Source organism: Erpetoichthys calabaricus, chromosome 2 (genome assembly GCF_900747795.2).
Source record: "Erpetoichthys calabaricus chromosome 2, fErpCal1.3, whole genome shotgun sequence".
Classification (NCBI taxonomy): domain Eukaryota; kingdom Metazoa; phylum Chordata; class Cladistia; order Polypteriformes; family Polypteridae; genus Erpetoichthys; species Erpetoichthys calabaricus.
Window position 1 is genome coordinate 47,654,936 of NC_041395.2, and position 27,504 is coordinate 47,682,439.

At 37.2% G+C, this 27,504-nt stretch overlaps 1 protein-coding gene across 1 annotated transcript in view; it reads left to right on the forward strand.

Annotated features, from left to right (window-relative positions):
* Window positions 1-10,173: 10,173 nt before the first annotated feature.
* The window catches only part of tmem41b (transmembrane protein 41B), a 36,475-nt gene continuing 19,144 nt past the window's right edge, over window positions 10,174-27,504 (forward strand). Inside the window, exons 1-3 of the mRNA XM_028793749.2 lie at window positions 10,174-10,477; window positions 18,767-18,884; window positions 26,931-27,059. Of these exons, the coding sequence (XP_028649582.2) occupies window positions 10,378-10,477; window positions 18,767-18,884; window positions 26,931-27,059 (347 nt within the window). The 5' untranslated portion in view covers window positions 10,174-10,377. The remainder of the gene's footprint in view (window positions 10,478-18,766; window positions 18,885-26,930; window positions 27,060-27,504) is intronic.

A 27,504-nucleotide genomic window follows, 5' to 3' on the forward strand; every position in this document is an offset into this window, starting at 1 on the left:
AGTTAGCTGTCTCAGGCAGGGTTGGTTCCAGTGCCAGTGTTGGGGTGTTTTTGTTTTTATATAGCTTAAAATCAGTTATTGTTGGTTTCTTTTTACTGAACTCTTTTTTCATGTTATCAATAAAAATTTGATTTAAAAAATTACAATAAATTAGCATCCAGACCCTTGCTTGATGTGTGCTTCTTCTGTCTGGTCATCAAATATATTTAAGGACTTGTCCTTAAAAGCTCATCTTAGGAAAAAGGGACTGGGTTATGAAAAAGTAGGGCAGAGTCAACAGGATAGTTGAAAAAAAACAAGGTGAGGGGAGGGTATATGATTAAAAGTCAAAGTACCAAATTAAAAGTACCAAAACAACAAAACTAAAATGCTAAACAAGAATTCAAGGCTGAAAAGTCAAAATCATTATAAGAAAAAAGGATCTCTAACTTACAAAAGTAATATGAGTTGCTGTTAGTATTATTTTGAGGAAGAATCCAAAAACTTGAACATTGATATTAGTAGACGGCAGTGTTTTATAGTGGCAGGCCTATTATGTCACATGCTGCATGATTTGAGTCGTGTAATCAAATGGTAAACAAAATAGCAGCAATCATGCAGAAAACAAACAAAATGGTGGCGATCGTGTAAATTCAGAATAACACTGAGAAAATAATAATGAATAATTCAAAATAAACATAGTTAAGAGATTAATTTCAATAAAAGTAAACTGGAATTAAAAATCAAAGCAAATTTAATTTACTTTATTTAGTAACTTATTATTTTTTCTACTTAATTTAGGGAAGGAGGTGAAAGACTGTGGCTTTCAGTAAAAACTTACAAATAAAAGAATAATTTCTCAGAAAGAATGTGCCTAGATGTTCCTTTAACATAACAGCTGAAATCTATCCTGCACTGGTTCCAACGGACATCCTTTATTCAACAGGTCTGACGGAGCATTTGAAATATCAACACCTCAGTTCACTATAAGTTTATAAACATTGAGACAATCTTCATAACAAACACTGGAATCATTTGCAATTTACAAGTTTCTGGTAACCATCTTGTCATTAGGTTGGAATTATCTTGTATTATTATAGTTGACTCTCTTTTATTTGTTTTTTGAATCTTAGGAGAATGATAGAATTCCCTTCTGGGCCTGGGTGGGCTTTTAGTTGTGGAATGCTATAGGTTTTTTTTTCTCCACTGGAGTTTTTTTTTCCTTCCCCCCCACTCGTCTGGCCAACTGACCCTTAGTATAAAGTGCATATGATTTTCTTTACATTCACTTATTACTATTTGAAAAAACACTCTACCATTTATAAAGCACCTTATATTAGAAGGTACTATAGAAATAAAAATTGTTGTTGTTGTTTTAGCTAAGGAAAGAGTTACATACTAAAAGAATAAGAACTTATCATATGATCCCCCAACCTCCATCTTGGATGTAGTAGGCATGATAATTCTTTATTACACAGTATAGCATTAAAAGATAATACATATGAAAAAATGGTAGTAAATTAAGTAGAAATGAAGGCTGAAATGAGGTTCCTGTGCTGGGTTGCTGGGCTCTCTGTCCATGGCTGGTGAGGAATTCAGTAATAAAGAAAGACCTTAGAGTAGAATGTCTACTAATGATATCTGTTTAGAATGCCCCCTTGGTGCCTTCCATTGGAAATGAAAAAGCCACTCTGGCCTGTCAAAATGCAAAAGACACTCAAGAGAAAAATTAAACAGAGACAAGATCATAACTCTTGAGGTTTTATGGCCAGCCTTACTTTACATTTCTAGGCCTTATTAATGTATTTTAAATATCTGAAACAATAGTCAATATGACGTTTTCTAAAATACATTGTAAGATATCTTGATTACATTTCTACAAATCTTGAAATAACATCCAAATGATTCTGAGGTATCGAAAATGCATTTTAGATCTCCATTTTCAGATGTTTACAATGCATTTCAAGGTTTCTCAGAATAACATCCTGCTCATTTCAGAGTATCTCAAATTAATATCAAGATGTCTTAAAATTAACAGGAACTCCTATTGAAACATTGTTTATAAACTTACAAAGCTGTTTGTGGTCTTCAGGACAAAAAACATACCAGAAGACTCTGTACTAATTTTACTATGTTCATAAACTTGGAGAGGCGTCAGCTAACTCTTAAGAATTACCCAGGGCAGAGCACGTGGACCCACCTTGTGCTTGCTGCCCCACTGGCTTTCGTAAGAAGACACTGGCGATACCATATCTTAGCCGTATCACTGGCATATGAGTCCTGTTAATCTTGGTCTCGAGAAAATACCTCGGGATAGGCAATGTTTTTAGTGAAAACCTCTAGCCTTGTCCTCTGTTACTGAGGTGTTTCACTTGCATGTTGTTGAGCCGCGCCGATTGCTTTGTTTCAACATTGGGTCTCTTCCTCTGTGTCATTAGCATGACGTTGTTCTTGTGTGGCAGTATTTGCTACACACAGGTCTTTCATAGTGAGGTGCATGCAAGTACCGAAAAAATTTAAAAGTTCATACGACTCCAATATACAAACATGTCATCTCTGATTATGCAGAATATTCTAAGCTTGTTTCTTTGTAATTTCGTGATTGATTAAATTATGTATTAGTATTTTGTATAGCTTATCTTGAATTTTATTATTGTTTACTTTGTAAATGGGCAAAGTGGTGGCTCTGAGGCTGGGGATAAGGTTGTCAGTTCGAATCCCATAAAATGCCAAAAGTGACTCTACTGTGTTGGGCCCTTGAGCTCGGTCCTGGGTATGACATTAATCTACATCTGGCCTTGTATGTAGGTCCCCCAACCTGCAGGGAAAAACAGAACTGGCACCCCATTCCATCTGAACTAGTGTGGTGCTGAGGTATCACCTGTTGCATGGCTGCACTCTGGCCCTAATCTGGGATCCTGAGTTGGTTTGTCATGTGGTGGGTGCGGCAATGCGCTGCATCAGCACATGCTCCTAATCTCTTCCTCCTCCTCCTCCTCCTCCTCCTCACTTTGTAAAGAACCTTGTGGTAGTTTGCTGTAGGGAAAAAGGTTCTATGTAATGCAAAGAATGATTATTAGAGAAAGAGCTAGTGACATACTATGATTTAGTTGAATACACAACAGACCTTTTCCAAAATAAAACTGTGGTGATCATCACAATTCATTGGTATAACAGCTTTGTTAATTCCACTTGAAAATCCCTCTTCTCTATATTATTATTTTTGTCGAGTTGTAACAAAGGAGTGACATATTTGGATGTTTTGTCAGTTTTCTTCTTAGACCACCTAACTGAAGAAAATGATTGTAATTACATGGCTAGCCTTCCATTTTAATGACTTTTGTTTTCTTATTCAGTGTCCATGTCATCACCCTCATTCACCTATCAACTGTGGCTTGGACCTGCAAGTATGCACAAAAACCAGCACATTTCAGATTTTAAACTTTTGTTTAAAATTTTGCATTTTGTTCAAGAAAGTGGCATATTAAGTAATAGGTCACTATTACTTTGGTCTTAATTGAAGGTTTGTGACCTGATCTGTTCTGGAAATCCAAAAAAGTAAGGTAGTGGCTACCTGGTAGCCATGACCTGTGGTGGTGTGTTAACAGCAAAGTGATCGAGTGTCATGTATTGAGATTAAGATATGTGTAGCTTATGTTTTACTATTGTGTTAATTTGTTTTGAGTTATACTTTTCATGTCCTTGTGTTATTTTTATTGGTTTCATATGTGGTTATATATTGATGTACTGTCCCTTTAAATATGCATATATTCCATGATCCTTGTGGGAGAAACCCAAAAAGAGCAGGGCCATCTGTCAGTCTCCATTTAGGAACTGTCTCCAGCCCTATAAAACCTGTGAAGACAGACAGTTCAGTGGAAATCATTTGTTACTGTAAACTCTTTCAGAGTGTATTATTTTTATGCTTGTGTTTTCTATTTTTTATTATTATTTTTCAATGTTTTGGGTATCTGATTCCTGGATTGTGTTTTTTTTTTGGGACTTGCTCTCTGTGGACCTTTAAGGCAACTGCTTTACTGCTTCTGTTTGCTCAGTGGAGCTTCTGTTACATTTTTTGGTATTTTTTCAATTGAATCTCCTTTTTAAAAAGATTCTTTTTTTAAACCAGCTGAAGTTTATGGTGACCCTCCTTAGGTGTTTCTTGTTGTGATACTGAAAGACAGTTCAAGATTATTTTTGGGGCTTCATTCCTTTTATGCCCGAGGAATGACATTTGCATAGGGATTGGCTCAGTAGGGTGAGGTTTAATTCCAGACAGGTATCAAAGGCCTGGCCTGGCTAGTGAAGAAGCCTGGGAGCATTAGTGAGGCCTCACATTTTTTTCCTTTCAGGAAAGCTCCAATTCATGAAATTAAGAAACCAGGTGATAACCACCACAATGACAAGAAGAAATAGAACAACAGTAACATCTGTTAAGCATCAAGCATATCACAGAAAAAGATTACGTGCCGAACAGTGAGAAAGAATAAGAAGATGAGATGCTGAAAACAACAGACAAGCAAGAGGTAATACTTCATATAAAATCTATGCAGAGGAAACCTTGTGGCCAAAACAAAAGACAGCAAAGTGACCCATGGTTGTGTGTTTACAGCACACTGATCGAGAAACTAAGTGATAACCACCATATTGGCAGAAAAAAAGAGTAGTGACATCTTCTGAGCATCAAGCACATCACAGAAGGTGATTAAGTGATGAAGAATGAGAAAAATAAGAACATAAGATGCTGAAGCACATAGACAAGCAAGAAGTAATCCTGATTATAGCCAGATAAATTTTGGAAATTCAAACAATTTTATGTTGTGGCAACCTGGTGGCTTCTTTACTGGCGGCACAAAAACTTTATTGTAATAAGAACACAGACCCTGTGTTCAGAATTCACTATATAGTGTAAGCATTGTGTTTATTGATGAAACATCAAACTTTATTAAACATAATTAAAGGATGGCAATGTGACTTGTAGTTGTGTGTTTATCGCAAAGTGATTGCAAAACCATGTGATGCCCACCGTAATGGCAGAAAGAAAAAGATAAGCAGTGACATCAGCTAAGCGTCAAGCTAATGAAAGAAGTTGATTAAGTTCCAAAGAATGAGAAGAAATAAGAAGACAATAAGCCCAACCACATTGACAAACAAGACATAATCCTGAATGTAGAGCAATTACGTAACAGGCCATCATGAGAGTTCAGAGTCTAGGATACAGAATGCAAGAATGGCACAGACACAGAAATACACAGAAACTATCAAGAAGAGACAGATGTCAAATAGTCAAAACCCCTGATCATATGAAAGCATTTCTTTTACATACTTACATTTTTGTTTCTTTGCCACGCCACATTTGCAATATGATCAATGTCTAGCTGTATTTTTTCGCATTGAAAATAAAATAATGTGTCCCCAAAATAGAAAAGTTCCACTTGCTCTAGATGAGCCTCCTTAAGTAATAAAATACATTATGGCGCATGCAGGAAATGAAAGAAGTGACAGGTTAGAAAACATAACAAATATCCATGGCTCCTTATCTTCAATTTGTTTTTATTTGCATATTTTTTTTGAACTGTAAGTCTGTGATTCACTAGTAATAATCACAAAACAGCTTCACACCACACCAATATGGTAGTCTGGCCTACCCCATACTTTGCATAAGTTACATCATTTTGTTTTTTATACACAGTCCAGGTAAAATGATGATTCTATATGGGAGGTAAAGTAAACTTTGCAAAAAAGTAAATGAAAATGAAAATTATAAAATGAAAACGCAATCTCTCTTTTGCCATTTATTTTTCAAAGCCTACACACAAGGATGCAGCAAAAATTTAAAATTAATTAAATAAAATCATTTGCAATTAAATTTTCCACAAACATAAGAGTACAGTAATTTGTAAAAATTGTAAAAATAAAATTAACTGACATGCTTTATGTTTAATATGATGCTGTTTGTACATTATGATGTGGTGTAATTAACCGTGGCTAAAATGTATACTACTAGGGAGCTCTGCCGCCTGCTCGCTTCACTCGCCAACCCCCCCAGCCAGCGCTAAATGCCAGCCACTTTGCGTCTCTGCTGCTCGCGTATGTGGATTTCACTTTCACGAAACAACAAACCTTTTAATTCTCACAGATATGACTCTTCATTGGGAAGAAACACTACTTTTCTCTGATGGCAACACGAATTAGACTATCTACAAGTCTCATACTTAAAGTTTAATTCCAATTAATATATTCAATCTCTTTTCGCTATCCTGTTATTTTACTGGGTAATAATTTCCTTTAGTTTGCGCTAATGCGATCTTTACTATCATTATTTTTGAGATTTTCGAATTTTAGTACTTTCATTATCTGTATCCTGCACTGCATGTGTATCGCGCCAACATTTTAGAATTCTTTATGACATTCTACTTTGTCATCTACGCTTTGTCTTTTATTTCCAGCCCCGGGTGTGGTTAAATCTCTTGGCACAAAGTCTCATCTTGTAGAACGTGAAAGTATCTCTCTGAAAAAGTCACGTCTCGTCCCAGGCTAAAAAGTCTCGTCTTGTCCCAGGATTTTTTTATTATAATAGAGAGATAAGAAAGTTAATTAACTTCTTGCATAATCTGATCTTTATACATTGCCAAGCTGGGAAGGGACTGGGGATTGCATAACTGGAAAAGTGTAACTATGGCTACCAGAGGTGCCAGCATTGCTCAGAACTGAGTAGGGCCAGGCAAATAAGAAAGAGAGAAAGACAGACAGACATAGACGAGGTATATCCAGGTTTGCAATTGTGCTAAAATGTATGTGTGCTACTGTGGGAATAGGGGCAAAACCTGGAAATAGTGAGCCTTGAATTTAAAGTAGGCGTCCTAGAAGTAACATAAGGAAAACAGAGCAAGAAAGATGTAGTGACACCTTAGTGGTTTGTATGAGATTCACCCAAGATGCTAGAGGGCAATCCTGTATGGGTCAAGAGTGTAGGACATACTAAACAAGGACAGAGTGGGGCCAAGGAAAGTAATTGAAAGGTCAGAACACTTTCTTGCCAATACTTAACAGCACATGGTCCCATGTCAGGAAAAATGGCACCATGCTACCTAGGCAAAAAACCCAGATCAGGCTCTTCAGGAACTATATAGGGGTAACAAGGCCATCCCATTTTAAATGTCCCTAGAGTCATACTGTCCACTACACTACATGAAAATGTACTCCATGTGTCTCTGGTTGTATGCGTGAACAAAAACTTTCTAATTTTTGTGTAGTACTAGGGTGTTGTACCGTGTTAGCCATTATGAATGTAGAGAAAAGCCAAACAAAATGACACCTTTTATTGGCTAACTAAAATTGTAATCTTTTTAGTTAGCCAATAAAAGGTGTCATTTTGCTTGGCTTTTCTCTAATTTTTGTGTGAAATGTACCCTTAAGTTTCCCCATGTTCCTGATGAACTCACTTTAAAGTAACTGTCTCAATCCACTGTACTTATTCCTGTCATACTTTTAAACACTTCAGTCATGTCGCCATTTAATCTACTTTTGCTTAAACTGAATTCTTTTAATCTTTCTTCACAACTCATTCCATGCAGTCCTGGAATCAGCCTAGTCGATCTTCTCTGGACTTTTTCTTGTATTGCTATGTCTTTTTTGTAGCCCGGAGATCAAAGCTATACATAGTACTCCAGGTGAGGGCTCACGTTATAAAGCTTACCCACAACCTCCTTTGACTTCTATTCTACACATCATGCTATGTAACCTAACATTCTGTTTCCATTCTTAATGGCATCTGAACACTGTCTGGAAGTTGATAGTGGCAAGCAAACCATGAACCCTAAATCCTTCTCATAAGCAGTAAATTCAATTTTCAGACTTTCTAAAGTGTACTCAAGTCTAACATTTTTACATCCTAATACTTTACATTTAGTTACATTAAATGTCATCTACCATGAATATGCCCAAATCTGTATACTGTCTAAGTCTCTCTGTAATGATTCAACAGATTCTAGAAGATCTGCCAATCCACCTGGCTTGGTATCATCTATAAACTTAACCAGGTTTTTGTTTATATTCCTAACCAAATCATTTACTGTATATTTATTTAAAAAAATAGTAGCAGATCTCGCTCCAACCCCTGAGGTGACACCACTCTTACCTTCACCTAATTCCTATAAGGTTCCTCACACCATAACCCTCTGCTTACTGTGTTTTAGCCAATTTTGCACCCATCTACATACTACACCCTGAATTACCACTTCTTTTAATTTGATGCCCAACCTCTCATGTGGAACACTGCATTCTGAAAATCACAATAAGTAATATTACATCTAATTATATCCTTTTTTTACTTCCTTTTAGAATTCCAGCATATTAATAAAACACAACCTTCCTTTATCTGAACCCATTCCATTACTTCCACTAATTAACCTGTGATGCACATTAAGCTTACTGGCATGTAGTTACTTGGACTTGCCCAAGCACACTTTTCATATAACAGGATAATATTTTCCATTTTCCATTCCTTCAGAATTTTCCAAGTGCACAGAGACTTCCTAAAAATATGTGCCAAGGGATTATATATGCACTCACAAACTACCTTAAGCACTTGAGGATAGATGTTATCTGATCCTGGTGATTTGTTAGATTTCACCCTCTAGAATATCACAAATGTAGAGAAAAGCCAAGCAAAATGACACCTTTTATTGGCTAACTAGAAAGATTACAATATGCAAGCTTTCGAGGCAACTCAGGCCCCTTCTTCAGGTTGCCTGAAGAAGGGGCCTGAGTTGCCTCGAAAGCTTGCATATTGTAATCTTTCTAGTTAGCCAATAAAAGGTGTCATTTTGCTTGGCTTTTCTCTACATTCATAATGGCTAACACGGTACAACACCCTAGTACTACTAGAATAACACAATAACTCAGTACCTCCTTATCAGTTCCTGCTTATCAGGTTATCCACCTCCTCTCACATGTGAAAACTTCAGAAAAATGCAAGTTTAGAGGATTTGCTATTTCACTGTCTGTGTCTTTTATTCTCCCCTTACTATCCCTGATACACTTCACCTCCTCCTTGCCTCTTTGTTTTACTGCTAAAATACTGAATCACTCTGGGTCATCTTTCACCTTATCTACAACATTCCCCTCTGACAGCCTTTTAGCTTCCCTAATATCCTTGTTAATGGTTGCCCTCATGAACTCTAGGATTCGCATTGGAGTTTTTAATTTTATACGACTTATACAGTTTTTTTTCTTTTGCAGCTTCTTTTTAAATGTTTTAAACCTGTTTCGCTGTTCTTCACTTGTCTCCAAAATCTATCCCAGTTTACCGCGTTTCGACTTTGTCACTTCTGCTTAAAATTTGCAGAACTAAAGTTAAACTTAACAGTTTTTGTCTTTCCACCTGCACATTTAATATTTCAAAAAGGGCATTTACTAACAAAACCATTTTTTATCATTAGTAAAATTAGAGAACTTTAAAATAGACACAGTAATGTCAAACTCAGCACACCCTGCATTAATCCATTTTTTTAATTCTAACCATACTTGCAACGGCTAACATTGGGGTATTGTAAACCGTCTCACTACAACACTACACAAACTCTCACACTCATTCATACATACATCCATCCATTTACCAACCCGCTGAATCCAAACACAGGGTCACGGGGGTCTGCTGGAGCCAATCCCAGCCAACACAGGCACAAGGCAGGGAACCAATCCCGGGCAGGGTGCCAACCCACCGCAGGACACACACAAACACACCCACACACCAAGCACACACTAGGGCCAATTTAGAATTGCCAATCCACCTAACCTGCATGTCTTTGGACTGTGGGAGGAAACCGGAGCGCCCGGAGGAAACCCACGCAGACACGGGGAGAACATGCAAACTCCACGCAGGGAGGACCCGGGAAGCGAACCCGAGTCCCCAGGTCTCCCAACTGCGAGGCAGCAGCGCTACCCACTGCGCCACCGTGCCGCCCACCTCATTCATACAAGATAAGGTAAAATCGCCAATTAACCGACAAGCTTATTTCAGGATGTGGAGAAAAAGTTACAAGACTGTTTATTTTCAATGGTTAGGTTCTTATCCGTTTAAATAGGAGGTATACTTCCGCCATTTGAGAGCGACTGTATAACAAAGTCAAAGGCTGTCCAATTGGAATTAGGGACATAACACCGGAAGTAATTACTATTGGTGCACATGTTGCGTCACTGAGCAGATGTGACCGGTCTTTGACTGAGTTGTGCGAGAGGTCGGTTTTTCGGAAGGAGGATTCTAAGCAGTGACTGTTTGTCATAGTTTGTATTTTTTTCTTTTCTAGACAGATTTAGAGAGATTGTGGAGACGCCTATAAAACGTGAACCATCTTTGTTTGTTTGGACCTCACCGAGAATCTTGAAAACAATAAAATGGTAAAAAAGCGAAGTGACAAGCGACAGCCTGAGTCGATTTCAGCAGAGTCATCTGCGCACGAAAAGCCATGCCTGCGAGATGGGGAGCTGATTACAGGTAGGATTACTCATGTTACACACCACCGCCTTGAATTAAAGTGGACTTTGAAGGTTAGCTGACAACTTGTACGTTTTGAGCAACCCGGTCCAATCAAATGACGGCGTAGTGTATTTACATCTGTGAGATGGATTTATTTCGTGTATATCACTAGTAATTGAACACAGGCGTTTACATCAGAATATAGTAAGTAATCGAAGTCTGTCTCAGTTAAGAGAAACAAATCCCATATGGAAATGTAATTTTATGAGTGATAATTAACTTTGTTTATGGAGGTTGTAGTGTGTACCCATTAACATATGATAAAATCAAAGTAAGTATGTCTTTAATGTAAATACACTGTAAGCGGTTTTTCTTTTGTTTCTCTCGTTCTTACTTTCTTGTTTATCCAAATTTGGAAAGTGACAATAACTATAATGAAAAGGACAGTTTGTGAAGAAAAGTTTAAAAGAGACGAATGTTTCACTTGGGCTACTTAAGTTGATGAAGGGCTGTACAACATTGCAAAATACAGTTGGTGGCTGTTAAGTGACACTCGGTGTGCCAGTCTGCCCCCAGAAATATGAAAATCAAACAAACTTCAAATACTGTACTGATTTAGTTTTCTGAATGCTCCTACTTCAGTTCTCCCTCCATCAGTTCTGGTCTTTTTGTTATTTTTAGCCCCCTTTGAGTTCTCCACGTGCTTTGCTTGCAGTGCATCAATTGCTATGGTGTTTTGTCCTTACTGCTGGTGAAGATCCAAATTTTGTTAAGAGCCACCCAATAGCGCCTGTGCCACAGACATTAATGGCCAAACCATAGGGCAACGAATGTAGTGGTGGTGTGGCAATGGTAATTATAGCCTTGTATTAGTATATTCGTTCTGATTGGTGCTGCTTGCAGCCAAATTCAAAATTTCAACTTGCAATCGTCTGTATTTAGCTCTTTTCTCTTGTCAATTTCGTGGACTGTCATTTGTTTTTATTCTGCAATCAAAGGTTAATCAACAGCAAATTAGAATATCATTTGTAGTAATTGTGGCTCACACTGCTAACATAATTCTTGTACATTTTTCTTCAGTATTGCTGCAGCAGAGAAGAGATCAACAAACTGCAGCATGATATACAATTTTGAGAAAATTACATTTTCTCAAACTCATGGTTTTTCTAGAAAGTGAATTTTGGTATAGAATAGTTAGTTATCCACTGCGGTGGGTTGGCACCCTGCCCGGGATTGGTTCCTGCCTTGTGCCCTGTGTTGGCTGGGATTGGCTCCAGCAGACCCCCGTGACCCTGTGTTCGAATTCAGCGGGTTGGAAAATGGATGGATAGTTAGTTATCCATGTAAAGTCATTACAGTAAAAACACACACCCGCAAATCAGTCATCCATTTTAACATTCCTGGATGTTTTTTCTTAAGAGAGAAAAGTTCTGGAATTAGACTAGATTGGCTAGTTCATTGGCAGTGACATTAAAAATGATAACCGCAAGTCTGGACTAATGGGTCATCTTTAATGACTGCAAAGGTTTAGTAGCTTCATAACTTCATAACCAGGGACTTAAATGAGTCAGTTTTTTCTAGATATTAAGAACTGTACTGTCTTGTACAGTATGTGCTAAGTTGAATACATTACTCATGGTACTAAAATCATATCTCCAGGTATCACAATCTGTTCATGTTTTGCCTTTTGTTTTAAGATTATGATGTTTTAAAGAGGTATTAGTTTCCTTGATTTTATTTCTGGACAAATTAAATATTATGTATTATTTCTCTGCTGTCACTAGCATTCTTACGGTATATTTGTGTATATAAATATACCCCATGGTCAAAAGTTTTAGAACATCACAGGTTTTCCAGTTTTTCTTTATATTTAATCTGTTGAAATGTAATGAGTGACCTAAAATGATGAAAAGGTATACAGTAAACTACCAGAAGTTTAAGTTTGGATTAGCAAAAACTGAAAAAAAGGAAATATGAGAATATTAAAAATGGGCCTTTTCAGGGAACAACGAATAGGTTTCAACCTACAGATGTTCTGCAGCAATTAAAATAAATTAAGCCTTGGAAGTTGAAGCAAACAGTTTACACAGGTGTTCCATCTTCTGTTGATTACTTAAAAACCCTCGGTCTGTCTTAAAACAGAGTTGGAACAGACTGTGTTACTACACCCAAGTACTACTTGGACAATATTCCAGTGAATATAACCATGGCAAGAAAATGGCAATTAATAAATGAAATGAGAAAGAGAATTATTACCCTTAGAAGTGTAGGCCGTTCATTTAGAGAAATTGCAAAACAAATCAAAGTGTCAGTGAGTATGGTGTCCTACACAACCCAAAGGGAATTAGAAACTGGAAGAAACTCTGACAGCATGAGATCTGGCAGACCCAAAGTCTCAACCCAATCAGAAGATAAGTTTCTGAGGGTTACCAGCTTGTGTGATAGGTGCCTCACAACACAACATTTAACTGGTTGTGTGTGTGTGTGTGTGTGTGTGTGTGTGTGTGTGTGTATGTATATGTATATATAGTAACTCCTACACAGTGTATCAGGCCTGAATTAGTGATTTCTTTGCTTCTCTGACACATAATTAATAACTGATTATAGTGGCTCATTTTATATATTAAAAAAAGTGCAGTTGTAAGTAGGGCGGCACAGTGGCGCAGTGGTAGTGCTGCTGCCCAGGTTCGCTTCCCGGGTCCTCCCTGTGTGGAGTTTGCATGTTCTCCCCGTGTCTGCATGGGTTTCCTCCGGGCGCTCCTGTTTCCTCCCACAGTCCCAAAGACATGCAGGTTAGGTGGATTGGCGATTCTAAATTGGCCCTAGTGTGTGCTTGGTGTGTGTGTGTGTGTGTGTGTGTCCTGCGGTGGGTTGGCACCCTGCCCGGGATTGGTTCCTGCCTTGTGCCCTGTGTTGGCTGGGATTGGCTCCAGCAGACCCCCATGACCCTGTGTTCGGATTCAGCAGGTTGGAAAATGGATGGATGGATGGATTTTTTTTTTTTTTTTTTTAAAGTTTAGTTTTAACTATAATTTAGAATGTGTTCATTTTGTCATTGCTGGGATGGTTGTTGTGTTTTTATTTCAATAGTTTGGTTATGTATAGATGGATTCTGTTAAGATCTGGCAGCTAAATACCTAGGCTTAATACATTCACAAGAGACAATATTTTAATTGCTCCCAAGGGATCTAGAAGAAGTGATGAAACTATTGTACATCTGTTACAGTGATGGAAAAGGCACCAGTTAAATATACCATTAATATAGGTAATAGTAAAATGTTTATTTTAATCAAAATTTATTAGAAAATCTTTATTCACTTTATTTAGCTGTAAAATATAATTATTCTATGGACTTTTCCTTAAAATAAAACTTCATTTTAAAATGGTGTTGATACAACCATTGGAAAAAACAGTTTATATCATATAGTATATTATATATACAGTACTGTGCAAAAGTTTTAGGCAGGTGTGAAAAAATGCTGTAAACAAAGAATGCTTTAAAAAATGGAAGTGTTAATCATTTATTTTCATCAATCAACAAAATGCAGTGAACGAACAAAAGAGAAATCTAAATCAAATCAATATTTGGTGTGACCACCCTTTGCCTTTAAAACAGCATCACTTCTTCTAGGTACACTTGCATACAGTTTTTGAAGGAACTCGGCTGGTAGGTTGTTCCAGACATCTTGGAGAACTAACCACAGATCTTCTGTGGATGTAGGCTTCCTCACATCCTTCTGTCTCTTCATGTAATACCAGACACACTCGATGATGTTGAGATCAGGGCTCTGTGGGGCCATACCATCACTTCCAGGACTTCTCGTTCTTCTTTACGCTGAAGATAGTTCTTAATGATTTTGGCTGTATGTTTGGGGTCATTGTCCTGCTGCAGAATAAATTTGGGGCCAATCATACGCCTCCCTGATGGTATTGCATGATGGATAAGTATCTGCCTGTATTTCTCAGCATTGAGAACACCATTAATCCTGACCAAATCTCCAACTCCATTTGCAGAAATGCCGCCCCAAATGTTCAAGGAAACCTCCACCATGCTTCACTGTTGCCTGCAGACACTCATTATTGTACCACTCTCCAGCCCTTCGACGAACAAACTGCCTTCTGCTACAGCCAGATATTTCAAATTTTGACTCATCAGTCCAGAGCACCTGCTGCCATTTTTCTGCACCCCAGTTCCTATGTTTTCGTGCATACTTGAGTCGCTTGGCCTTGTTTCTGTGTCAGAGGTATGGCTTTTTGGCTGCAACTCTTCCATGAAGACCACTTCTGGCCAGACTTCTCCGGACAGTAGATGGGTGTACCTGGGTCCCACTGGTTTCTGCCAGTTCTGAGCAGATGGCACTGCTGGACATCATCTTCCGATTTTGAAGGGTAATAAGCTTGATGTGTCTTTCATCTGCTGCACTAAGTTTCCTTGGCTGACCACCGCGTCTACGATCCTCAACATTGCCCGTTTCTTTGTGCTTCTTCAAAAGAGCTTGAACAGCACATCTTGAAACCCCAGTCTGCTTTGAAATCTTTGTCTGGGAGAGACCTTGCTGATGCAGTAGAACAACCTTGTGACTTGTTGCTGTGCTCAATCTTGCCATGACATGAAACTGTCTTCCACAACCTCACCTTGGTAGCAGAGTTTGGCTGTTCCTCACCCAGTTTTAAGCCTCCTACACAGCTGTTTCTGTTTCAGTTAATGACTGTGTTTCAACCTACGTGTGACATTGATGATCATTAGCACCTGTTTGGTATAATTGGTTGATCATACACCTGATTATAATCCTACAAAATCCCTGACTTTGTGCAAGTGTACCTATAAGAATTGATGCTGGTTTGAAGGCAAAAGGTAGTAACACCAAATATTGATTTGATTTAGATTTTTCTTTTGTTCGCTCACTTTGCATTTCGTAAATTGATAACAATAAACAATCATTATTTAGATTTCTCAAAGCATTCTTTGTTTACAGCATTTTTTCACACCTGCCTAAAACTTTTGCACAGTACTATATGTGTATGTGTATATATATATATATATGTATGTGTTACCTGTCAGTACTGTTACAATTAGAAGACGCCTATGAGAAGCCAAGCTATTGTCAAGAAGCCCCCTGCAAAGTCCCATTGTTAAAAGAAAGACGTGCTGAAGAGGTTACAGTTTGCCAAAGAACACATTGACTGGCCTAAAGAGAGAAAGCGCAACATTTTGTGGACTGATGAAAACAAGATTGTTCTTTTTGGGTCTAGGGGCCGCAGACAGTTTGTCAGACGACCCCCAAACACTGAATTCAAACCACAGTACACTGTGAAGACCGTGAACCAAGCATCATGATATGGGGATGTTTCTCACACTATGGTGTCGGCCCTGTTTATAGCATACCAGGGATCAAGGATCAGTTTGAATAACTCAAAATAAGGAAATGCCCTTGAAATGGGTGTTTCAACAAGACAACAACCCCAAACACACCAATAAACGAGCAACATCTTGGTTCCAGACCAACAAGATTGATGTTATGGAGTGGCCAGCCCAATCTGCAGATCTTAATCTTGTGAGGTGACATTAAAAATGCTGTTTCTGAGGCAAAACCAAGAAATGCAGAAGAATTGTGGAATGTAGTCCAGTCAGCGGGGGCTGGAATACCTCTTCACAGGTGCCAGAAGTTGGTTGACTCCATGCAATGCAGATGTGCAGCTGTTCTCAGAAACAGTGGTTATACAACTAAATATTAGTTCAGTGATTCAAAGGTAAGCAAAATCTTGAACTATTTTTATACAGCCAATGTTTGAGTTTGAAAAGAAGAATGCAGACACTGCTATTTTTTTAACGTAATATTCCTTTTTCTTCACTTCCTGTAAAGGAATAACACAAATTTGACAAATTTTTCTTCTTGTTTTGATTTGGAATAGCACATGCAGTGTTCCAATGCATTTGCGTGTATGGAAATTAAAGCTATTATAAGGATTTTGAGCTTTATTCACCTTTTTAAGCATACTGCTATTATTCTGAAGACAACTGTGTGTGTGTGTGTGTGTGTGTATATATATATATATATATATATATATATATATATATATATATATAAATAAAAGTAAATCTGAAAAGCACAGTGACAGATAATAGGAAGTGGGCTGTGTGAGATCTTTCATCAGATTTTAACAACCTATATCTTAACAGGAAATTTCGTAGTGTTTAGAAATTGTGAAACTTTACTAGTTATCAAGAGGAAGCTTGCATTAAATAAAGTGGTTCCTAAAGTATATTTTTTAGAAAAAAATGTTTCAAAGATTTTTTTTTCTTTATATAGAGTGTCTTAATTAAAGTGAGGAACGACATACATGTTATTTTACTACTTTCTATTTTTCTTTATAACTCCTTACACCCTGGGGACATTTTTTAGCAGTCTCCACCTAAGGGGAGTATCCCAAAGTAAAGCCTTATTATTCAAAAAATAAAGGCAAGGCAATCAAGTTTTTACTAAAACATGACAGACAACTTCTCAAATGTAATAGAATTCGTGATTTTGTCCAATTTAATCATTCCTTTAACTTGGAAACTGCTGCTAAACTAGGAAAAAGTTTTATGTTGATAAACCAAACAAATAGTTAACAGTGTTTGGCACTTTGTATCACCCTTCCCTGTCACTTTGTATCACCCTTCCCTATCCAAAACCTCTCTAAATGGGGATCCAGGTTCAGAACAGTTTTATATCACATAAAACAAAACTCTGAACCCCATCCCCTAATACACACTTACACTCAAGTACACCTTCTACCCAATTACATGAAACTATTTACGTTGTTTCCTTCTGCTTCAGATAGTGTATTTTTCATTACGTATGCCATCAGCTGTGTCTCATTATGTCCATATATGGACATCTATGCATCATTGGAGAGGTCTTTGTCGCTGGTCAGAGCTTTTGACCCGGAAATGTGAGGTGGTACTTGCTAAAGGTTGCTTCATGACTCCTCTTATTTGGAGGATTTCTCATGATTGATGCATCATACAATAATGTGATTTAATTTTAATGGATAAGTTGGCATTTTTTGCCCATCATTCTACACAGTACCCCATAATGACAAAATGAAAGCATGGTTTCTCAAATGTATACAGATTTATTATAATCAAAAACAGAAATCTCTCATTCATACAGGGTAGTCCTTAGAGTGTCACACAAAGAGTTTGTCTGATCAGACCAGAGCATCTTTTTCTTTATGCTTTCAGAGTCCTTTAAATTCCATTAGGCAAATTCCGACCTTTACCATAATCTCCTGATTGATGGAATGCTGGGTTCTCATATGTCAGCAGAGAACTTCTGAAGTTCTGCTAGAGTGGCCATTGGGTTCCCGGCCAAGCAGCCAACTCTAGAAGGAGTCCTAGTGGTTCCAAACGTTTTTGATTTTAGAATAATTGAGGCCACTGTGTTCCCGTGAACACTCAAAGCTTTAGAAATAGTTTTATACCCTTTTCCTAATCTATGCCTTACCACAGATTTAACACAGAGGTCTACAGAGTGTTCCTTGGACTTCATGACTTGGTTTTTGTCCTGAGATGGACTGTGAATTGTGAATTTTGTGAATGAGAGATTTCAGTTTTGGATTTTGAATAAATTTGCAAACTTTTCTCAAAATATGTTTTCACTTTGTCAGTAAGGCTTATTGAATGTAGATTGATGGAAAAAATAGCAAATGTATCAATTTTAAATTAAATTCACAACTCAATAAGGTGTGTAGAAAGTGAATGGGTCTGAACAGTTTTTGAATCCGCTGTGTATCTGTAAGAATTGTGTTTTAATGCTTTGATTATGATACACTAGCAGAAATATACCTAGTTTGGATTGCATACACAAATCTTTATTTTAGTTATGGGAAAGATAAAAATATGAACATTTTGTGTATGGATATATTAGATTATGTAATTAAGATCTTGTCTATTGATTAAATCTTCCAAACTTTTCATATTTTTTTAAAACCATTTATTGCATCTTCTTTTAGATGTAAGTATATTTTCATACTTTATATATTCCAATTGCATTTATTGTTAGACTATTAACTTTATGCCCAAAGCAAAAATAAGTGTGTAGCCTTTTAATAGTTAATTTTGTGCTAATAGCAAATCGTGGGGCAATTTTGATTTCTGAGTCATAAAGCAATTTTATAAAGTTCTGACGCTTTAAAAGTTTTCAAATGTTTCTGAATTAAAATGTTTACTAAATATTAATTTTTTTGTCTGTATTTGTTTTTGTAAGTTTGCATGCACCAGAGGAAAAAAGTTTTTCTAAATAATTTTTTCCCACATTTTAGGAAAAGCATATTCAGAAGGTGGATCGGCTCGGATGTCTTTATTGATTTTGGTGTCAATTTTTCTGCTGGCTGCATCTGCGATGTACCTGGTTTATCAAAATTTCCCAGAGTTAAACGAGTAAGACCTGTTTAATTTTTGTTGTAGTATTTGTTTAAGTGGGTCATGGCATATTCAACTGCACACTTAACACATGATTTAATGTGTTATCTGTTTCTCTCTGTCTGCAGGGCCAGCTCTACCATTTTAGGTGAATTGTGTTGTCAGCTAGGGTAGCAAAATCTAGGAGGCGTAATTTTTTTTAAAACATTGCAAACCCTGAATTACTAGCACTTGGACTTAATACAACAGTCCGACTCCTATTAGCCCTATTATATTGTCTTAGGTGATTGCGTGATCCCTCCTTTAATTGCAGTTTACCTTGTTAAAGATAAATGCATATTGTGGCATAATGATTAAAGTATAAACATGATAGAGGAGTTTTTTTTGGTTTGTATTTTTAGGTGAGTTTGCATGTAGTGTGAGAATCACCTATTGTGAAAGCCCATGTCCTTCAGTCCATCTGTTTGTCTGCAATTTTGTTGAGATGTGGCACACTTACTCTTCAAAGAAATTTGTTTAGATGGTTCAATTTTTGTTATCTCAAACAGATCGCATTGTATAAAGTTTTAAAATTTCACAATTTCCCATTGAAAAGCATTGGTGATTTTTGTGAGCTCATCCATCTTAAAACTGAAGAATGTGTGCAACTTCAACTATGAATTGGTTTACTGTTTCAGTTTTAACTTGAAAGTGGCTGCTTGAACTTGTATACGTTGTATATTTTCCTTCTTTACTTGTCTGACAGCCATCTGAATACCCAAAACAAATTAATCAAATGCTGGGCAGAGCGTGTACGCCTACAGCTCACACAGCAGCACCTTCTCTTGCTGCTTTGGATGAGTTAACTAACAAAGTACAATAAAAAGCTAGTTCTCTAGAAATAAATACAAGGGAAAAGCAATTATATAAGCATATGTGATGACGAATTGATTGAACAATATAATCTGCAGCTTATTATTAAAAAGAACAGACATTATCAACCTGCAGCTAAATGGTGTTTGAACTAATTAATAACATGGGAAAGACGCAGCTCCCTTAACTGATATAAGCATAGGACATGTTTAAAAATAGACAGTGGTGTCAGGAAGTGGTAAGTTTCAGTGGCTTAAGCCCCTGATCTCTATTGCCCAGCCCCTAACCTTTCTGTCCTAGATTAGTTTAGTGGGGCCAGACATGATTCTCAAACAAGAATGCATGTCTGGAAACAATAAGTGGTAGTGAGTAGTGGCAAAATCCTGCGCTTGAAAGGCTATACCCTCAGGGCTTCTAACTAAAACACCCACAATTTCTCCAGTCCACACATTTTAAACTGCTGTTGGGGTTTCAGGGAGAGAGCTAAACATACTGAGCAAAAAACTTGACATTTAGAGAACATAAAAAGCTAAAATGGCTGTTGTCCATTCAGGAGCTCAGCAGCATAAGGTGACTGAAGTTTAACAGTTAATCTGTGCGTTGTGATGACCATAGAGTCAGACAGACAGACACACACACAAACAAACATACAAGTAGAGCACTGGAGCTACTGGGCTCCACACTTTTGAGAAGTACATCTGCCTTTATGTCAGTTTAGCTATTTCATCACTTTATGACACAACTGGAAACAGAATTTAGATGAGCGTTGTGGTCTATGAATAAACCTTATCTTAATAATAAATAAATACATAATAAATATAAATACTTAATAAATACAATGCTGCAGCTATTTTGTCATGGCATGTTTGCATTTCCAATTAGTAATGTTAAATTTCTTTAGTTATTCATTTAGACATACAATCAGAAAGTGGATGCTGTTCAGCCTCCTGGGTGCTTCTACTGTTGTTGTTAGGCAGATTTGTTGATTCAGGTGCTTTTGAGTACTGAAATACAGATCTTCTGCGTCTGTTATCAGCTCTCTTCACGTCAGTTCTTTAGGCACAATGTAACACACCATTTACTTTTTTGCAGTATATACAGTTAGGTCCATAAATCTTTGGACAGAGACAACTTTTTTCTAATTTTGGTTCTGTACATTACCACAATGAATTTTAAATGAAACAACTCAGATGCAGTTGAAGTGCAGACTTTCAGCTTTAATTCAGTGGGGTGAACAAAACGATTGCATAAAAATGTGAGGCAACTAAAGCATTTCTTTAACACAATCCCTTCATTTCAGGGGCTCAAAAGTAATTGGACAAATTAAATAACTGGAAATAAAATGTTAATTTCTAATACTTGATTGAAAACCCTTTGCTGGCAATGACAGCCTGAAGTCTTGAACTCATGGACATCACCAGATGCTGGGTTTCCTCCTTTTTAATGCTCTGCCAGGCCTTTACTGCAGCAGCTTTCAGTTGCTGTTTGTTTGTGGGCCTTTCTGTCTGAAGTTTAGTCTTCAACAAGTGAAATGCATGCTCAGTTGGGTTAAGATCAGGTGACTGACTTGGCCATTCAAGAATTTTCCACTTCTTTGCTTTAATAAACTCCTGGGTTGCTTTGGCTGTATGTTTTGGGTCATTGTCCATCTGTATCATGAAACGCCGCCCAATCAATTTGACTGCATTTAGCTGGATTTGAGCAGACAGTATGTCTCTGAACACCTCAGAATTCATTCGGTTGCTTCTGTCCTGTGTCACATCAAAACACTAGTGTCCCAGTGCCACTGGCAGCCATGGACGCCCAAGCCATCACACTGCCTCCACCGTGTTTTACAGATGATGTGGTATGCTTTGGATAATGAGCTGTTCCACCCCTTCTCCATACTTTTTTCTTGCCATCATTCTGGTAGAGGTTGATCTTGGTTTCATCTGTCCAAAGAATGTTTTTCCAGAACTGTGCTGGCTTTTTTTAGATGTTCTTTAGCAAAGTCCAATCTAGCCTTTCAATTCTTGAGGCTTACTGTATGATTTGCTTGCGCCTTGCAGTGCACCCTCTGTATTTACTTTCATTCAGTCTTCTCTTTATGGTAGACTTGGATATCGATATGCCTACCCCCTGGAGAGTGTTGTTCACTTGGTTGGCTAGTGTGAAGGGGTTTCTATTCACCATGGAAATGATTCTGCGATCATCCACCACTGTTGTCTTCCGTGGACGTCCAGGTCTTTTTGCGTTGCTGAGTTCACCAGTGCTTGCTTTCTTTCTCAGGATGTACCAAACTGTAGATTTTGCCACTCGTAATATTGTAGCAATTTCTCGGATGGGTTTTTTTCTGTTTTCACAGCTTAAGGATGGCTTCTTTCACCTGCATGGAGAGCTCCTTTGACGGCATATTGTCTGTTCACAGCAAAATCTTCCACATGCAAGCACCACACCTCAAATCAACTCCAGTCGTTTTATCTGCTTAATTGATAATGACATAATGACGGACTTGCCCACACCTGCCCATGAAATAGCCTTCGAGTCAATTGTCCAATTACTTTTGAGCCCCTGAAATGAAGGGATTGTGTTCAAAAAATGCTATAGTTGTCTCACATTTTTATGCAATCATTTTGTTCACCCCACTGAATTAAAGCTGAAAGTCTGCACTTCAACTGCATCTGAGTTGATTCCTTTAAAATTCATTGTGGTAATGTACAGAACCAAAATTAGAAAAAAAGTTGTCTCTGTCCAAATATTTATGGACCTAACTGTATTTTAAAGATTTATAGCTGCCAGTTCTTTCAAGATTACCTCGACTCCTACACTATACTTATAACGTTGAACAACAGAAAGCACACATACCACCTGACACAACATGTTGTTCACATTTACCATTCGTCTAATGATGTTGTTGAAAACAAATGTATAATGTAATGCTACAGAAAGGTTTTTCCCTTGCATCAGGTTATGCTTATTTTTAAAACATGTTTTGTTTATTTTAAAAACGTGCAATGTGTTCTCTGTACACGCTATACATGTTGATATGTCTATTGGGGTTTTTCTGCTGTAAATGGTTCATAATAAACAGAAGCTTGTGCTCTGTCAGACCTGATTATCAAGAGCACCACTAAGCTTTGCAGTTCAGAATCACCGCTACTACTTTGAGTGCTGCCTTTATGAGGCATTGGATTGGTTTAGTATTGTGAAAGTATGTGAGCTGTCTTAATTGTTCCCACCCAGTTTTAAGCAAAATTCACTTATGGTTGTCTCCAGATGTATTTATTATAAGTCTGGCTTCAGTGAGGCTAGTCCCAGATACACACAAACAATTCTGGCAAGCCTCTAATTTCTTGTCCATCATGTTCCATTCGTATATCCAGTTCCTTTTCAAGTTTCTTATTTATATAATTTTAAAATATTACTGTGCTTTAACCAATATTAATAGCTAGTTGGGGAATTTTATTTCTGTCCTTTTCTGCTTTTATAAGGTTACATTAATACAGGATTTAGGCGATGATCAGTCGTTTTGTACAGGGTGAGCCAAAAAGAAGTACCACATTTCAAGTATTTATTCAACAAAACACTACAAGATAAAATAAATTTCATTACAACACAAGAAAGGGTATACAAAATATGTTTTTTCACTGTGTTTTTAAAAATGATTTCTTCAAGGAGGTGGCCATTATTAGCGATACTCTTTGAGATGATTTCTAAATGCTCACATGACTTGTTTGGCCATTTCAAAAGGCATGAAGGCCAACTGACATCGCAGTGCAGGGAGATGAGCTTTTCTAGAAATATGCATGGATCTCTGTGCCGTATGAGCTGTTGCTTCATCCTTTTGAAGCCAGGCATCCACCACATCCATTTCTTCCAGTTGGGGCCACAAAAAGTTTTCTAGCATTTCAATGTAACATTCCGAATTGACAGTGACTGTTGTTCCCCCCTCCTGAAAAAAGTAAGGGCCTACAATGCCAAATTCTGCAACGGTGGACCAAACTGGAACACACTCACTGTGCAGGGGTTTCTGATGAAGTTCACGAGGGTTGGTTTCAGCCCAAGAGTGAAAGTTTTGCTTATTTACGCAACAATTCAAATGGAAATGTGCCTCGTCGCTGCACATGACAATGGCATCTCGATGAACGGTTTGCAGAATGCTCACACACTACTCTCTACGGCTCTCCCAGTCTCTCTCAGTGAGTCCCTGCACTACCATCATCTTGTATGAATGGAAATTAAGGTCCTCATGCAAAATCCTCCTCAAAGACGTGTTGGAAATACCTAAGGCAGGAGCATGTCTGCGTGCTTAACACCTAGGAGACTGCACAATTGATGTCCTTACAGCTTGGATGGTTTCAGGCATTTGTACAGTCCAAGGACGGCCTGTTCAGTGTTGTACCCGTCTGTCTAAATTTTGCCACCTACTGAAGAATTGTTTCCGATTTGGGATGTCCCTGTTAGGAGGAATGCTGAAGTGCGTTTGGAAGGCACGTTGTGTAGTGATGATGGATTCATTGTTTTTGAAGAATGCTTCAATAGCAAAAGCACAGTGTGCACCGGACTAAGACATGTTGACAAATGAAACTACAAGGGATCACCTATCTTAGCACACCCACCCCAATTGCTAATTATTGGATACTACTCTATTGGGTATACTTTCAAAAATGTTTAGAAAAATTGAAGAACAATTAGTCACAGACCCCCCTTCAACCACTAACACATGAATCAATGCCATTTTCATATCACTTGAATTGCAGTCTGCTGTGTATGAAAGCTATTGAGCCACCACAAGCCTATTTGTACTCTATTTCTAACTCCATTGTAAAGTGCTGCTAAAAAGCACATATTTAATGTAGTTTACTAATACACGTAATTGCATTCTGTTACATAACTATTTAATAAATAAAAATGTAATAATTGAGTCTTGAATGAAGTAAATAAAAAATCTCCAACTCACATTACTTAACTAAGTCGCCGAATACTCCTTTTTTTACGAGCTAGACAAACAAAGTAGCAAAAAAAATGCACAGGTTCTGTCTGTTCATTAGACAGTTTTATATTATTTTATTAAACATGCTTGCTTTTGCTATTTGGTTTTCTTTAGTGGAACAATGGTTAGCACTGCTTACCCATTACTTTGGTGTCAAGGGTTTGTTTCCTGGCTAGGTCATAATTTGTGCAATGATTGTGGGTTTTCTCTGCATTCTTGGGTTTCTTCCCACAATTTTAGGATTTTTAGGATGTACTTTATGTACTGGGTTAATTGCTGGCAATACATTGACCCATTATGAGACAGTATGTGTATGTTTATCTGTGTGTACTTGCCCTAGCATATTCTGATACTCCATCCTAAGTAGGCTCCATCTTTGATCTGGTGTATTTTTGAATAGTTTATTGATGGATGGAAGGGAAGCTAATGAGATTTTCATGTTATAAATGGGTCTGTGCTCAGTAATGGTAATTGGTTCACGACGGTTACATGACCCATATTCATGTGAAATCTGAGTTACCATCTTGAGTGTTTTTAGAACAAGGTTTTTGTTTTTTTGTAATGTAACAAATGAGTGCAACTAAACAGAAGCGATTAAAATATTAATTTTAATTTGAGAAAAGAGCAGTTGTATAAAGAATGCCCGTGTAACAAACAGTACAATATTAAACAACTTGTCATTACCAATGCTACCTGGGGCCACCAAAGCTTCAAAGTCACCCTTTTTTTTGGATACTATTCTGCCAGTTGATGATTGGATCATTTCTGACTGTAATTACAGTTACGGTGCCTTTTTTATTTTTTTGAGTATCCAGTTAGTAACAGTGACCTTGAAGATGGATGTTAGTTTGAAGCCAAACTAAACCTATAAGCATCCATCCAGAAGTACACTGCATAAAATGCATTATCAAATGAATAAGGAATGAGGGTGTTTTGCACCTTACAAATGATAGATAGTCTCATCTGTCTAAAGTTTTGTTTTCTGTACCATGACAGAATCAGGAAAAATATGAGAGATTGTGGCTGAGCTCTCCATACCTGTAAACCCTTTGTACAACACTGGTTCCATTGGGCAGCAAATTATTAGCTGTCAGAAACAGAGACAAACTTCTGATTCTCTGGAAATTTGAAACTGTGCTAGAAAGTTGTCATGTAGTTGGGTAGTTTGGGATCCCCAGCAATTTCTAGCTTTGACATTTCCAGCCATTTCTAGTTGTATAAAGTGGCATACTTGGGCGACAAGATCAACAACTATAGTCGTCAAGTTTAACATACTCTCCAGTTAAAAATATGACATGGGATTATGCTGCATCAAAGATTATTCTCCAGAAATGCAATTCTCCAATAAATTACTGAGATGTAGGTTGCTTATCATTTCACAATACAAAATTCATGCAACAAAGTAACATGGTCTCCATCTACTTTAAGTTCCTAGGAGATGACATTTCATCACTTCCAGATCCCTTTAGTATGGCTAGAAAGCTGCAATGACAATGAAACGAGCCTTCCAGCTTAAAGGAATACACCACCCAAAAATTATATATTTTTAATATGTTACTTACCTCATGTAGTTTGCAGAAATGGCCAAGAAAATGTTTTCATGCAGAACATACAGTAGATAAAGTTTATGACATAATATAAGCTAATGGTGACCAATGCTGCACAACAGAAAATAATGTGAAAAACATCCCGTGGGGGGGAAAAAGAAAAAAAAAATATCTCATGTTACTTGTGTTACATAATCCACTTGTCAGCTACCCAGTACTGTGCTCAAAGCATGCAAAATATGTGCATTTTTGTTGCTAAAATATTGTTAGAAAGGTGCTTTTGGAAAAATCCGGACACATCCTTTAATGGAAACATAAGCCATACTGGGATTGAGTTTTTTTAATTAAAGATAAGACACAACGAATGAGGGGGAGAGGCAGAAACTTGTAAAATCTCTGATCCTGTTTATAGTAGATCTTGTTTTAAATTTTGAATATTCAGGTACAGTCTTCTCTGGAACATTTGCCACTCTGATGGAAGAACTGCTCAATTACATGCATAAATCTTTGATGCAAATTCAATTGTGTTAATTATCAAGGGGCTGGGGGTTAAATCCCCATAGCATGAATCAATAAATATTTACGTGGTCTGGTTTTAGAATCCATTCTAATTTGTCTGTTCTATAATATGTCAGATACATTGCCCTTTTCAAATTTAATTCATTTTTTATTATATTTTTTGTTAACTTTCAGGGAAGAAAAGGAGAAGATAAAAATACCAAAAAACATGGATGATGCCAAAGCACTGGGAACTGTGTTGTCTAAATATAAAGATACATATTACACTCAAGTTCTTCTAGCATATTTTGCCACTTATATCTTGTATCCTTTGCATATTGGAAGCTTTTTCTTGGGTTTTTTGGACCAATTATTTGTCACCACTAAATTATTTATGCTACACATTTCTCTTAACAGTATTCATGTGTTCATACTTATTTATTTACAATTATGTGTTTGTGTGCGTGTAATCATATATATATATATATATATATATATATATATATATATATATATATCTTTTTCCTATTTATAATATTTTGCCTGTAGTGAATGGATCAGTGGAGTTTGTGTATGTGTACACACTGTGTGGGACTGGTGTTTCTAAATGTTCTTTGCTCAGTCTGCTAATGGCTATGTAATGGATAGTAAGATGGATGAGTATTTGATGTAATGCTGTAGATCTTTATTGAACATTTCTTTGTGCCTTATGTATGCATGTTAATATAAGAATCGATATGTGAATTCAATACAAATACAAAAACTATTG